The 16,584-nt window shown below is 34.0% G+C and overlaps 1 protein-coding gene across 1 annotated transcript in view; it reads left to right on the forward strand.

Moving 5' to 3' along the window:
- NCAM2 (neural cell adhesion molecule 2) overlaps positions 1–16,584 on the forward strand; it is a 128,096-nt gene that overhangs the window by 36,346 nt on the left and 75,166 nt on the right. The window contains exon 9 of the mRNA XM_066338321.1: positions 4,651–4,801. Within this exon, the coding sequence (XP_066194418.1) occupies positions 4,651–4,801 (151 nt within the window). The remainder of the gene's footprint in view (positions 1–4,650; positions 4,802–16,584) is intronic.

Here is a 16,584-nt window from a genome sequence, read left to right on the forward strand (position 1 = left end):
TCAGCTGGTCAGGCCTTTGAGAATATTCACATGTGGAACTACAAATTATGCAAGACATTCAGGAAGCAAGAACATGACAGAAGAAGTCAAGGAGTAGAAAAACATGTATAGTATGACAAGAATTTTATCAAAACCAAAAATAAATATTTACTTTTATAGAACCTGCAGCACTAATCTCAAATTATGCAATACCTATCATTTTTTTAAATTAGCATAGGAGCCATTCATGTTGAAGTACATATTATAAGTCAGAATATTACAAATGCAGAAAATTTTCACCTTTTGTCTTTTTCCTTTTTTCTAGAAGGTACTTTTTATGTGGTGTCATTTTGGATAGTTTTACTTGTAGACCTGTATAGAAGACTTTTTAACAGTGGCAGACAACTAGATTGCTATCAGTATTCAAAATAAAAGGGCTTTGCTGTTTCCTAATTTAGGATATGTGCTTTAATGTGGATAAAATCACAAAGCGACTTTACCCAAGTAAAACATTTTTCAAATTCTCTGCTGAAGATTTCTCACTTGTATTTTAGTTTTATGCTGATGATGATGGAAAAAAAAAAAAAAAAAAAAAAAAAAAAACAACATACAACAAACCACACCACCAAAGCTTCAAAGCCCTCATTTTTATTTATGATTTCTATGAAATTCTCCAATGGACATTAACCATGAAAAATATTTTTTCTTAAGATTTTATTATGCTTTCTAAAATGCTGTGAAAATGTAACTTCTGAAGACTTTGTCATTCTTCCCATGTCTAAGAGGGTAAGGGTCTGTTAACATAATTGTTCTTTCCAAAGAATATGTAAAGCTGTATGGAACTGTCTCAACCTCAGGTTTTTGACACCTCAATGATTGTTCATTCTCCATGGTGGGAGGAGGTACTGAGTAATTCAGTGAATGAGCACAAATCATAAGTGTTGGGCCACAGATACTATTCTGATTGTCTAGGGCTTTGTTCTGTCCCTTTTATGTTATTTGTTATTATTAAGCAATAAAATAAACTAAAAATTCTACATTTCTCATGCTATAACATTTGAAAGGGAAATAAAAAGACTGTCCTCATTTAGTAGGTATCCAGTATTCTTTCAGGCAGGCTTGAGAGTTCCTGACATTTTTAATTTATAGAGATTAAGTCTATATTTTGGTTTTGGCCCATTAGCAGTCTAAAGCTTTCTTCCTGATGGGAATTTCTCGTAAGGATTACTGGGAAGGTGCAGTGTTCCCATACCTGTGTCTCTTTCTCTCCATGTTTTGGTGTGTTATGGTGCCAGACATGGTATCAATATGTGTCCTCCATAATCAGTGCAGGAGAGAAATTAACCCCAGAAAGGCGTTACCAATGGCTACTTCTGCTTTGGCAGTTTATCCTGCTTTTAATAATGTCCTTTACAGGAACAGAAACATGTTAATAGTGTGGCTTCAATCTTTGTGCTCCAGGTAACGCTGCATATTCAATTTTTGTCCCAGTTTCTTCATTGCTCTTTGCCACACTCAACTGTACTGTTAATGTGCTTTTTTGTGTCATCACAATGTGTCCTTGAATCATTTACCTGGATCTCTCTTGTCTGATTTATACCATAAAGAAATATAATACAGACACAAGTGTTTTTTAAGTCCTTGTGAGACTTCACCATACTGACTTGCATTTTGATTTGCATGTGGTCATCTCCGACATATTCTGGGAATCTTCTCACAGACAGAGATGCCCGGATAATTTCTTTCTTTCTTTAATTAGTTGTTTCTTTGTTTGTTAATGGGATTTTCTCGGTCTGTGTTTATGCACTTTTTTTTCTTTCATGTGTTTTTTTTTTCTTCAGGAATGCCAGCCTATAAGTATATTTTTAATCAGGTATTGCACCATGTTTGTAAAGGAAATAAATGATGGATTTGTACAACAATTCGTCTGCAAAATGAACTCAGGGAACAGGACTTTTTAAACTGTTTATTAAGAAGCCACAGTATAACATACATTATAAGAAATGAAGCAGAAAACATTTTAGAATTTTTGTTTGATTTAGGAAGCAATTTTAATACAGGAACTTTAAAAAAGTAGAAATTGCCTTTAGTAAATGCATATTTTTATGATAATTCAAGTGACATTTTCTTGCCTACAGTTGTTTTTTTTTTGTTTTATGGACTTCGAGCCTAGTAAATCCCTCTTACAATGTTTCTTACCATATATTTGATTATAAAAATAAATGATATGTGAAAATCTCCTATGATTCAGAGTATTTATTAGCTTGGGTTTTGTCTTACCTATAAATCTAAGATATATTACGTCATCTGCACTTGTATAAGAGAATGAGAGAACATAGGAAAATTATACTGAATACAGTCTAAATTTTTTCCATCAGTATTAGAAAACAACTAGATAAACTAAAATGAGATTGAGAAATGACCCTAAAAGCTATTTAATTTAAGGATCTTTGTGCTTATTTCCATTATTATTATTATTATTATTATTATTTTATAACATCTATTAGTACTCATATATGTGCTTAGGAATATATGGAATTACTTGTAGTGAAATATGTATTACTGAATTAAAGTATTTGGGATTAGTATTGAATTAATGAATCACTAATAAATTATTTGCTGTTGTATCTATGATTCATTGTCACAGGTTGTTTCACTGTTTTAAATGTAACTTCTTAAGGAAATATTAATAATCAAGGTAAAATCAGAAATTAAATTTCTGAAGTGTATATGCATTTTAGGTAGGAATAATGTAGTTTGACCATGGTATTACATGCTTAATATTTAAATAAAGAAAAAAAGACTCACAACTGGTATTAACTATGTCATAGAGAGTACTTGCTTCATATACATACAAACTATATATATAATGCTATGCAAATAAGCATTTGTATATATGTTCTACATATATATAAATCTGCCTTAGTGTCAGAAATTAGAAAACAATTTTTATTTTAATTAAATTGTATTCTAATTAGCCCAGGAATTCCTTCCAAAAGCCACGATGTTCATGTTCATGTTCATGCTGTATCATGTATACTCTGATAATTCAGAAAAGTTATGAATTTCAGAATTCATAACTTCTATTTTCCTTTTTTGAGCATATTGTGGAAATAGTATTTTTAGTATTAAAATTGATAGCTAATTGGTCTAAGCTGCTAACGTTTACCAATCCAAAGAGGTTTATGTTTGCTTCTGGGTTAGAATTCAAGAACTTTAATTTATGTACCTGTGCTGAGTCATTTTCACAGGAGACAAAATTCAGTCTACTTGGTTTCTTGCATAGGATCAGAATACTTTCCTTTTTATAGAAATCATGATAAACAGCATGCTTCATTTGACTACTTTACATCAAATATTTTAAGGTCAAAATTGTATCATATATCCTTTATTAAGTCAAGGAACTTGACTTATTATTGAGTTAAAAATTATTGAGTATTGAGTTAAAAGCTCAGCCACTTAAACATCAGCTGCCACTTGGTGAGTATTGAGTGCAATATGCAGTAAACCTGAGTGTGTGTGTTATATAATTGAACATAAAAATTTGCTTCAAGTTTAATGTCATGCAGTGATATAGTTACTGTGTTTTCATCCCTTTTGCACCTTACTCTAACAAATGTAGGTTAATATCAGTATTTTTAATCACATTACGCATTTTTTCCCTTAAACCAAAAAAGTGAGATGAAAAAGTGCAACAGATTTCCCAAAGGCTGCCAAGAGAAGCTGTAGATGCCCCCTCCCTGGAAATGTTCAAGAGCAGGTTGGATGGGGCTCTGAGCACCCTGGTCTAGGGGAAGGTGTCCCTGCCCAGGCAGGGGGATTAGAATGAGATGAGATTGAAGGTCCTCTCCAACTCAAAGTATTGTATGATTCTATGAGTAAAGAGCAGAAGAAAATAACTTCTTTTTCCTCAGGCATAATATTTCATGCAGTTTGAAGCATCAAGAAGAGAACATTTTCTTTATTTTCTATAGCTTTACCTAGTATTTGTATACCCTTTAAAATCAAATAATTTTGAGGGGAGGGATGGGGAGGAGGAAGGAGGGTCGTTACAGATAAGGATTTTTATAAAATTTATGTTCTAGAAAATTGAAAGCAGCACTATTCATTTTTCTCCCTTGCCTTTTCCATGGAATGGAAAGGAACTAAAATCCAGAAATTTTAGTTGCATTTATGGGTCAAGGGTTTTTTTAACAGTTGTGAGGTTCTGGGATTTGTTCATTGTCCAAGGTGTTACTTCTATTCAGTTTTACAGCTGCAGTTGTAAGGACCAGAGATAATGCTGTGTGTAATCTGAGATATAAGTGTTGCATCTGTGCATTTTTCTTAACAGCATCAAAACACAGTGAGTGCAATCATAAAGTAGTTTTGAGCATGCAGTTCACTACTGCTGCCATAATTTGATACCTTTTGTGGTTCCCCTTGACAATGTTCCTTTAAGCATGTACTTATTCCTTTCATTATACTGCCTAGAAAGAGAACATGTTTTTCTATATATTTTTTTATTTATTTGGAAAATTTAGAAGTTGCCTAGCTGTCAGTAATAACTTCACCATAGGTGAAGAGATGCTTTCAGTCATTCTTATCAGTACTGTTTAATATATAAATTCTCCATTGATATACATATATGAATATATAAAACCTTCTTTTTTCCTGAATCAATGTAAACAGAGCCCAGATGGCCGCATAGAAGTCAAAGGGCAGCATGGAAAATCGTCACTGCATATTAAAGATGTGAAGTTGTCAGATTCAGGGAGATATGACTGTGAAGCAGCAAGTAGAATTGGTGGGCACCAAAAGAGCATGTACCTTGATATTGAATGTAAGTTCTAATATTTTGTTTTCTCTTTTAAATTTGTTTTAAAAGGAAAAAAAAAAAAAAAAAAAAAGAAAAAAAAAAAAAAAAAGAAAGTACATTCTTAATGGAAGGTCATTTTTTTCCATGGTAATGAATGATTAAACTTGCATAAATGAAGAAAGCATGTCCTGTAGGTCATTACTCTGTTGAAGAATCCTGTCTTTTTTTGAAGTTAACAAAACTGTTGTTGGTGTGTTGGTGACTTAAGCAGGACAGGATTTTTTCTCAAATGATATTCCAGTGTTATTATCCATTAACTTCAGGCTAAGCTTAATAACTTCAAATCTCCGGGATATCTGAGACTGCTGGGAATGAAAAGTATTCAGTGGGCTAAAGTGAGAAGTGTTCTGAGCACCAGCTAAGTACTGAGCTTAACCTTCCAAGACTCAACAAAGATTCCTTTTTGTTTCTGAGTCTTCTGATTTGCTAATCCTGAAATGGTCTCCAGCCACAATTACAGCCCCTCCTGGAGTTATCATGTTTGTAACAGTCTCTTTTAGAGATTGTCTTTACTCCAAGCTCTTGCATTTTATCGAGGAGGAAAGGAGATGATTTTTGCTTAGAAGAGGCTGAAGAAGTCAATCAGAGAGTATAAATGTAAAATATATAAAAAAATTAATTGGGTAATTGCTTCTTCAAATTGTTCTTCAAATTCACAAGCAAAGGTCTTCAAAAAATGAAAGCAAGCAAAATAATCCTTCTCTTTTATTTTATTGCTGCTCCATTTATCTAGAAATTTCTAGATAGAATTATTTTACATCTCCAGTAGAATTTGCATGAGCCTGTTTGAACTGACTCTTTGAACAGAAAAATTCTTTCCAGAGGGAAGATAAATGCTGGAATAGGATTCTGTGGCACAGAAATAAAAGTAATGATTGCAAACCAGGAAGTGATTTCCTGAGGAGTTCTGAAAGTGCTTTCACTGTAGTTGTGTGTTCTCTTTTTGGCAGGGAAGCATTGCATTGTGGCATAGACTATGAATCTGAAGGAAAAATGAGGAATGATCAAAAGAATTGTTAGGTGTTAGGAATGGAGAGATTTGCCAAGCCAGAAGATCCAAGAAATAAACTATAATTTGCTGTATTTGTTTTCTTTAATGCGCCCAGTAATAACTTTTTATATATATGTAAAGAAAAAAAAAAGCCTAGATAAAAATGAAAATTAAGTGAAGTTTCTTTAAATTCCTGCCAACTCTCCACATAATGATATGAAATACATGGTTTGATTATGGCTGTGTTGCTGCTATGCTTTAGCATTAAATATTAATATATTTTGTATTCAAAAGAGAGAGATGTGTTGCACCACATGTTATGAAATGTGGACAATTGAAACTTGAGAATTTATTAGCAATACAGAATTCATACCAGAGGGCATAATAAAACCTCTGCATTGATACAGTACATTATTGTAACCTAAGACAATTTTCAAGGAGAAAGTTTTAGAAGAGGTGGAAAGAATTTAAAAGTAGGATAGTCTTTTTTATGGTATAGCAGAATTAGTTTTGAATATGTGTGGGAACAATCAAATAGAGTATATGAGAAAATGGAATAACTTTAAGTCTGAACAAATTTTTGATACAGCATAAAATTTTTTACAGTTCTAAAATACTCTGGGGAATGACAGTTTATAAAGAACATAGAAATATTTTTCTACCATCAGAGAAATCACACATTGTAATGATTACTTTAAATGTATAATAGAAGATTCTTCTTATGATATTTCTAAAAATGCAGTTTTAAGTTTTAAATACTCAACTGATAGTGAGCTTTAACCCAATTTTTTTTTCCAGCACAGGTGTTGTTTGACTAACAAAAATACAATTTCCCTCAATTCCTTTAAGTCAAGTAGTTCTGTGATGCAAAGCAAGTATTTCTGGAGTTATACAATATAGGTCTGTCTCATATTCTGATTGATGAGTCAGAAAAATTTTTTGCTTTCCTTTGCAAATTACTTTGCACTGGTATGTGAGCTTCAAATACAACTTACTTGTCTTGCCCAGGAAAGAAAACACTTGTTTAATGGTAAAGAATTCTCCTTTTCTTTAAAACAATGTCCCCAGGAGGAAGTGCCTCTTTCCAGCCTCATCTGCCATCACTCTGGCCTCTGCCATAAACTTCTGTAACACAACAGCCCCAACAGCAAAGAATCTTTCAGCACCTCCTTGCCCCCATTTCCATCCAGTGCTGGGTTGTCCTAAGCTCTGACAGTCCACCCCCCAACATGTTCCTGTAGGAAACAGTGTCATGGTTTTCTGTCATTCCAGTTACAGGACTTCAAAAGTGTCAGGGTAGGGAATTTCAGCAAGATTCAGGTTCAAAAACTAAACAACTCATTTATACTTTTGTAGCAAACTGGTAAAAGTGAGGGGATTCCATGAAGTCAGTATCAAATAGACTTGATTCTCCTTGTAGTATTTTCCAAGTGGCATTTCTTCAGCACACTAATTGCAGTTACAAAAAGTGCTGTCAGGGTTTTAACATTTTTTTTCCCAGAATTTTAATTTTAAAAAATTTATTAAACCCGTCAAAATATTTTATTTGTTTCTCTTCCATTAGTTTGGTTTTGTTCTCTTCTCAAACAGGTTTTGAGAAGAAATTATTGAGGTATGGCTCACTCTTGCATTTTAGCCATTTTATTAGAGATGTTAATTATCTTTAAAAATATTTTCATATAAATCCCCAACAACTATTTTAAAATTAAAATATAAATAGGTAAGCAGGACTTAATTATTGACATTGCTCTCATTTCTAGATGGAAATAAACAACGCATCAGTACCTTTCTGTAAGTTAGTAACAAAACTACAGCACTTTTTTCTTAATGTTTTGCTGTATTTGACAGTTTGTGTAGTCAGGAGAGGAAAGTGCTTCCAACATCATTAAATGCCACCTCAGCCAAAGGGGCCTAATGAAGGCACAGAGTGCTCTGGTGTCACTGTCTCATCCATTTACTCACTGACCCCTGTCAGAGGTTTACACTGACAGGAGGATTGCACAGAATCTCCCTGCTTTATCCCTGTTCTCCACTGGGCTTGCTCCTGGTGATAAGAGCGGCTCTCCAGGACAGAAAGAGATTATCAGGTCTGATACCAGCTGAGAATAGTTAACCCTGACTCTTATCTGAAAGAAGTGCTGGGCAGACATGAATTGCAGGGAATCAGGGGGCATTTTTAAGGATTTCTTGCTACAAAGTCATCTTTGGGATTAGTTATGTTTAATTTTCCTTATATAAAGCATGAAAGGTAAACATCAAAATAAATTACCATTTTTAAATAATATTTATTAATGGATTTCATTAATTGCAAATTTTGGTTTTAAATATGAAGCCTACTGTGTATTTGATGAGAGTAATAATAAGTAATCAATTGCAAAAGTTCCTATGTGGTGGAATATATGATATGTATTGGGTATTAAGATGTGTCTCTAGTTATTATCTACATATTTATCATAGTGAAATAACTATTTTTTTAAATTTAAAAAATAAAGCAGGTCATATGCTAAGAAGATTTTCAAGACAGCCTGAGGAATTTAAATATATGAAGCCTAGTGAATTATAACTTGATTTCAGATATAATATCAGGTGTCTCTCAAAGTTAGTTTTCCTACACAAATATTTACATTTCTATGTGGTATTTTTTTGTCTTCGAAAGCATTATACAGACCTGACTAAAAGAAAAATTGTGATAAGAGAACACATTAGGTCTTGAGTTTCATGAATTTTTCACTGCATAATTAGCAATGAAGAAAAATCTTAACTTTTACATATACAGTGTGCTGGATCATCTTTTACCACAGTGTTATTCTTAGTCAGAGCCCCAACATCAATACTAAGTTGAAAAAGCTTTAAACAAGCCAGTGATGAACAACATTTAGGGTCTTTAAAAGACTCTCTGTGTGCCCTTACAGTTTCCCTTTTGTTGTGTTCAAACTGTCATTAACCTGTCGGAAGTTTTCACAGCCCTCACTTAATTTTGTTCTCCCAGGGGCACACATTATGTAAGATGCTACTGTTTCTGACTGCTCTGTATCACCAGGTGCAAATTCCTTTGGACAATACTCCTTTTACAGGAGAAAAGGCATTGAGCTATATCCTTTGGAAGACTCTGTTTTCCCACACACTATCCAGGAAGCATCCTGAGTGAGAGACCTTTTTAGCTGGAATTACCAGTTTTCACATCACTGTTTTAGTTACACCTCTCAATTTCAATACTGAGACTGCAGCTATTAGATATGCTGGGTAGTGGAAAAATGCCTGTTTCCTCACAGTACTCAAAGAGTAATGTTTTGAGATAGAATTATCTGTGACAAATAGCTTACATTGAGTAATGTGGTACATTTTTGTATGAGATCAGCCATGTGAGTAGTTGATAAAAATGATTTCTTAGAAAGCAATTTCTAAAAAAAAGCATTTAAATGATTTAAAGTATCTTCCAGGGATATGGAGCTTTTCTTAATACTGCTTTTCATCCAAACATGATTTTGTAGTTATATTCCTTATTAGTTAAGTACAAACTTTGAGTGCTAAAAACAAAAATAATCATGCAGCATGTGCAGTATAGTCTTAACCTTTAAAGAAAACTGTGTAGTATTTGTTATACTATTGTATTGCTTATCAATTGCTTTGTGTTTGGTTTTTTTTGGGGGTTGTTTTTTTTTTTTTCTCCCTGCCACAAGTTTAAACCAACCTCATTACTGTTGCAGTATTGACCTTGGTTTCATGAATTGATTATTCTTTTGCCTTGTTGTGTGTTAGGTGTATTGCACTGCAGTTGAGGGCAATGCTTTGGATTCATGCAATTTAATTTTATGTCTTTGCAAAAAAATATACAACATTTCTTAAAAGTAGATTCAACAGATTGAGCTAAAAATTGTATTTTCCTTCAAGGAAGAAAGGTTTTCAATTGGTGAAAGTGCTGCTACTGTGTACAAGATGTCACAAATGTTATCACAGAATCATAGAATGGTTTGGAGGCAATCTTAAAGGTCATCCAGTTCCAACCCCTGTGCCATGGGCAGGGACAACTTCCACTAGCCCAGGTTGCTCAGAGCCCCTCCAAACTAGCCTTGAACACTTCCATGGATGGATCATCCACAACTTCTCTGGGGAACCTCGATGTTGTGATAAATGTCACAGAAGTTCCAGCTGTCTAATATTATCATAAATCATGAGAAATTCAAACAGTTCATAATTTGGGTTTGGTTTCTCTTAAAAGAAATCAGTGCAGCAGCATCCCTTCACTACTCACAGAATCACAGAGTGGTTGAAATTGGAAGGCATTGCCTCTTCCCTGTCACTGGACACCACTGAAAAAACTTGACTTTGTTTTCTTTACACCTTCCCTTCATCCAGTAGTCATGAGGACCCAGTTTTATCCTGTCATCACAGCCAGAAAACATCACTAATAAATGCAATCATGTGGCCCAGGAAACAAACAAATTACAGGGAAAAAATCAAGAGGAAAAAAAATATTGAAATAGAAAAAATCCATCTTTTCTAGTAAAATACTACTGGCTTTAGTTACATTTCTTCCTGTCAAATTTATAGGTTAAAATGAGAAAGCAAAGATGGAAAAGGTCAACCTTTAACATCACGAAATAAGTGTGATAATTTTGGCATATTGTGAATGTCAGTTGTAAGAGTTAGCATTTTCCTTCTTTGCACTTGTGCACTCGCACAAAAGGAAGTTTATTAGGCCATTGCAGTGACTTCAAGGGGATCAGAAAGTGATCTGCACTTTTTTTTTTTTTTATCTGAATGATCTGCAAAAGATGAGGTTTATCACATGAAGTCACTTTCCAAAGCCATTTCACCAAACTTCCCATAGTGAAGCAGAGTTGTATATATCCACTTCTTCTGATGTTACAACAATGTGGTAAAATGGAGAATTTATTCATCTGTTTAATAAATCTACCTATTATTTAGCCCAAAAGGATGTCCATTCTAAAATCATTTTACTTACATACATATATGTTAATAGCTTGTTAAACATGATATTCATATTAGAAATTTCTCATAAATTTTTTTCTGAACAGAGCTCTCTACTACATGTTTTGGTTAATCTTGCAATTAATTTGCCATCATTTATAGTAGATTTTTAATAATGTTAGCTACTTTTCTCTTAATAGAAGAACACAATTTTGAAGGAATAAAATAATTTGGGGTTTATTTTGTTTTGCTTCTAATAATTTAATGGATTTATATGCCTCAACATCTTTTCTTAATGTCATAAATTTTCACAAATGCAATTGTGAAAAGTAAAGATAGAAAAAAAAAACACCAAACCAAGAAGAAAATTCTGTTGCTTTCTTGACCATATTTCTACATTGTGAGTTGGTCTTACAGGCTGGAAAATTGAAATATTTACACCGGTAATTAATGTGATAAATTTTAAATGGCTTCACAAGTATTTTCATACTATATAAAATGTGTTTTATATTACACAATGATAACCTGTGAAAGAAAAAAAAAAAAAAAAAAAAGACATAGCCTTTTCCCTTTTTATACCTCCAAGACACATCCATCAAAGCAGAATCAAGGCATCTGAGTATTATGAAGAAAATAGACAGGTGATATGATAAGTGTGGTGCTGAAATTTGAAACTTGAACAATACAGATTTTCAGAGACTTTATTTGTTGCTTTCTGAACAGCACTGCATGTCAAAATTAAATAAAGAGATAGAAAGGCTACGAGTCCTTCTCCATACAGCAACTAATATGATTTGGGAATGTATGAGAGAGAGACAGATATTAGGGAATGGAGGGATGCAATCAATAAGGAGGCATGTTGTGGAGGTAAGGGTGACAGGAAAATATGGAAGGTAAAGACTGGATTTTGTTCTGAAAATGTGACACATAGGACAGGAAGAAAAATGCGATTAGGATCTCAGTTTGAGAAAAAACATAGCAGGTTTTCACCTTTGCCTATAAGACAATTATGTAATCTAACATTTGATGGAGAATTCAGGCCATACTAAATCATTCCAGTAATTCTGTTCTGGAATAATGTAATAATGGAAAATTTGGTACAAATTGGCACCATTTGAGAATAATGTGTTAACAATTGGCAGCACCTGACAATTTTGTTACTAAAATGAAAATTGCTGCTAGTGTGATGGATCCGTAGGAGGAGTCTTCCTGTCCTAGATCTGATGGCCAGTGTTGGTGATTTACAGGCACACAGAATGATTAATAGACGTATCCAAACAATTTGTTTAATACATCTCTAGTGGCGGACTTTGCTTATTTTCCCTGGATATATTTTCTTGATGATTTCTTCTCCTAATTTAAACTAGTTTAGATCATTTCAGAGAGATGTATCAATTCAAAGGAGAGCATTCTATGAAACTAAAATTTCTTGAGGCTTTAGTTTGGCTTTTGAGTTATTTTTTGGTTGTGGTGGGTTTTGTTTGTTTGTTTGTTTGTTTTAGTAAAAACAAATACAATTCTTTAATGTGAAGTGAAATTCAAAGAAAAATAAAAAAAATAGAAAAAGAATTTTGGCAACTCTGGCAGCACCAAGTACCTGAGTCATAACTGCATTCATTGTCCACCATTATTTAATGTGTAATTATCAACATGCTTTGCATCTAGCAAGAAGTATCTTATGGAAATGGAGCAATTGGTATGGTGTTTGAATATCAAAAATAATATCCTGATCAGGGTTTCCAGGAACTGTTACTGCTTGCCAGTAGAAGGGGTCTCTTACTATTCATAAAGCTAGAATCAGTCCATAATACATCATACTATTGAATATCAATGTCATATTGTCAATGAATTTTGAGAGGAACCAAGAGAATGGAGCAGGGGATGATGCCTTGGGAAGGCTGACCTGGAACAGAAACCAAACAGAGCTAGAGAATAAAATAGAAATTTATTAAAAGCCCTTTAAGGGTACACCTTGGTCTGTACAGGATGGATGACCCGTCATGAGGTCTTACACTTTTACAAGTTTTGATCTATTTGCATATTAGGGTTTAATTGTCCAGTTGCAGCTTCAGATTATGAAGTCCCATCCTTCTTGTTTTCTCTCTTCAGTCCACCACTGTTTATGCTTTTGGGCCGGAAAACTTGTAACCATTGTCCTTGGTCTTCAGCAGGAAAGGATTTGTTTGTCGACCTACTCTGTGAAGAGAGCTGACTGACACTTACTATAAGGCTCAGAACTACACCCTAGGCAGCACAGAATCTGAAAAACATGAAACTTTAAAATTAAGGCATCAGGAAGAGGAAGTCTTACAGAAAGTGTGGTGTTTTCTGTACTTGCTACCTCTCAAAACTTTTGAAATCATGGGTTGGATTCTGGAAAAAAAGATGCCTCTGGTTTTAGCTAATAATCATGGCAATTTAAAACCAATGTTTGATGAGTTTAATTTGCTTTTCTATTTGGAAACTTCCTATGTGGGTCTTGGATGTTTTTTCTTACAGCCATATGATTATGATAGTAGCAGTAAAGTGAAAGTTAGTAATCCTGAAGTTATCCAATTCCTGTCTTCCTTTTAAGAATGATTATAGATTAAAATATAGTCACCTAACCACATTTTTGAAGTAATTCTAATATTATTTCTTCTTGCAAATGAATATGTGACAGTTGTACTTTTCTGTGGTGGAGGATCTTCTACTTTCTATCCAAGGAAGAGCCATTAATTTTAAAATATTAACTATTGAAAAAAGCAATAGGGAGAAAATACAAGAGAAAGATAGATGGCTCTTAACTAAATTGAGGCAGAGTTACAAAAAATTGAGGCACTTTTACAGGATCGATGGCAAGGACAGGACTAGATTTGCCAGAGGATGTGGTTTATTAAAGTCCTTGATGATGGGAAACCTATGCCAACATTAATCATTTTAGAGCGAGGCTTCCAATAATATACTGTAGGAAATGTCCCAGAGTCTTAGACCTGACAATCTGTCATATTTTTATTATATGTTTCAAGGGAACAAATAGCCGAAAGGTGTGAAAACGTAGATTCTTAAATTAAGAAGTTTGAATCTGATTCTGCACGCCAGTTTTCCATTATAGTTGCCTGGACACATGTAGTGAATCAGGTAATTTGCTGTATCTAATTTTGTGTATGACACCAAACATACACCAGAGCTGGATCTTTGTCATCCTTAATTTAATTACTTTTTGGACAAGACAGGTGATGTATTAGTCTGTTCTTGAATCACTGTGCCTGGACATTGTAACTAACAAGGATATCTAAATGCTAGAGACAGCTTTCAGGTCAGAATTTGCTTCTCTTTAATAATCTCCTTACACAGGTTATCCAGATCTCATTCTAATTGGACTGCCAACCTATTAGTTTCTCTCTTGCTTGAGACAGTGATCAGCTTGAGTTTAGCTGGTGCTGGTGCCATAACATTAACTACTCTAAAATGCCATTCTAATTTTATAATTTCTTACAGAATCCTACACCCATAGAATAATTTGGTTTAGTTTTATATATTTGTGATATAGTCTTTGTTCCTTCAAGGCATCTTTTTAATTTGGATTTCCTCATCTCTCCCAAATAATATTCTCTCTTTCATAGTTGAACCTTAAGACCTTATGAACTTTATCACTTCTTGGGCTGCATCCAAAGCCCTGTGGCCAGCAGGGTGAGAGAAGTGATTCTACCCCTCTACCCACCTTTTGTGAGACCCCCACCTGCAGTGTTGCGTCCAGCTCTGGGACACCAAATACAAGAAAGATATGGACTTGCTGGAGCGGTCCAGGTGAGGGCCATGAAGGTGATCAGAGCGTTGCCCAGCTATAGGGCAGCCTGAGAGAGCTGATGTTGATAAGCCTGGAGAAGAGAAGTCTCCCAGGAGACATTTGCAGCCTTTCCGTGTGCAAAGGGGGCTTGTAAGAGAGACATTTTATCTCTCGTGATAGCATAAGGACAATGGTTTTAAACTGAAGGAGAGTTAATAGAAATCAGATTTTAGGAAGGTTTTTTTCTTAGTTGTGAGAGTAATGAAGAGGTTTCCAGAGAAGCTGTGGCTGCCCCATCCCTGGAAGTGTTCAAGGCCAGGCTGGATGGAGTTCTGAGCAACCTGGGACAGTGAGAGGTGTCCCTGCCCATGGCAAGGGCTTGGGACTGGGTAATCTTTAAGGTGCTTTCCAACCTGAGCTATTCTATGACGTGTGCATCTATTAAATAATATCAATGGTAAATTTTGTGAATTTTTTTTCAGTTGTGGGGTTTTTATTTGTTTTGTTTTCAGTAAAGTGCCAAAAGTTCAGATGTAAGAAATATCATCAGAGATGTTTTGGGTTTTGGTTTTTTTTTTTAATGGGATGTATTCAAGCTCCTACTACTTATCTGTTTAGTACTCTAGTATTTCATCTTCACTTTTTACTTTATGTAAAAAGCTTAAAAGGAAAATTCATTTGCACCTTGCATTGAATTTTGTCAGGTGTAAATTATTTCTCAGTTACACAGAAGCTAAGCAGAGCACATTATTCTTTTTAATGGTTCTAATTTTCTAACTGATTTCCACTGAATCTTTTATTTTTTTAAACAATTCATATATTGCATTTAAAGATCCTTGCATAGTACCACCTTCTCATTTCTAGTTGGTTTTACTTCATTTTCAGTTGATAGAACTTTCTGATAAATATTCTGATTATTAATGTAATTTGTTTGTTAGTTACTTTATATAACTGGTGGGATTAGGTTTTGTAGACAAAAATAGTCTGACTTCTGTTTTCTAACACTTGACTTTAAGGTTTGTTATTTTTCGTGATTATATTCTATTTAGCAGTGTGTGTTTATGTCTGATAAATACTAATTCTGTAACCATTTAAGCATACTAAACAGCAGCTAGTGATGAAGAGCATGCAAAAAAAACCCCAAGTTGTCTTTATAAACAAATTATTCCCTTCCCCCCAAAAAAATTGGTTTCATATGAAATGTAAATAAATTATCTTTTATTTGTACTGTAAAAAGAAAATTATTTCCAGAATTTATTCTTTTTTAAAACATCACTCCAGTCATCTTAATCTGTTCCCCACTAGGAAATCAAAAATCATTTGTCTTAAGATAATTTTTCTGGATCAAGTATTAGCACAGTCCTCTTCTTTTTGTATATCAAAGCTCTTGACTGCTGGGGAAATGGCTGCAAAGCCTTTTTACACAGGCTTTTTGAGAGGGAAATTACAAAGCTCTTTTTTGAGGGGAGTGCTTTACAATGGTTTATTTTGGGATATATCTTTATTTGACAGACTTTTAGTCCTGTTTGTGGTTTATTGTCTTTATGACTGTCAATACCTATAGTTTTGTACAGATGGCAGTCCATACCTCACATATTATTTTAAAATATCAGCATATAGATACTAAGGGTATCCAAAATCTACCTTTAGAAGAGAGAGAAGTCTGATGTGGAAGTCCCTCTTGTCTTATCAGCAGTATAGAAGTGTACAAAGCTACTTTTTCATTTGTAAGTCTTAAAATAGGATATGAGTTTGCCACATGTGTATTGAGCATCAAACCATAATGTTATCTAGGAAGGAGGATTTCTCAGATTCAGAGTCTCTTTTAATCTTCAACATTCATGCCATGTTGGAACTCTGAAGGCTGAAAATTTCAAGCTTTCTGAATTGAAGGGTGCCAACCCTCAAGTAAACACCTCGTTTTACCTGAGACCTTGGCAAAGGCTTCCAAAATTGAGTGATAGCACAGAAGCAGTGTATGTGTAGTTTAGATAGCCTGGATAGTAATGTGAAAAACTTAGGTGTGAAAAACAGGATGAAAAACTTAGATTTGGG

Source organism: Sylvia atricapilla, chromosome 2, assembly GCF_009819655.1.
Source record: "Sylvia atricapilla isolate bSylAtr1 chromosome 2, bSylAtr1.pri, whole genome shotgun sequence".
Classification (NCBI taxonomy): domain Eukaryota; kingdom Metazoa; phylum Chordata; class Aves; order Passeriformes; family Sylviidae; genus Sylvia; species Sylvia atricapilla.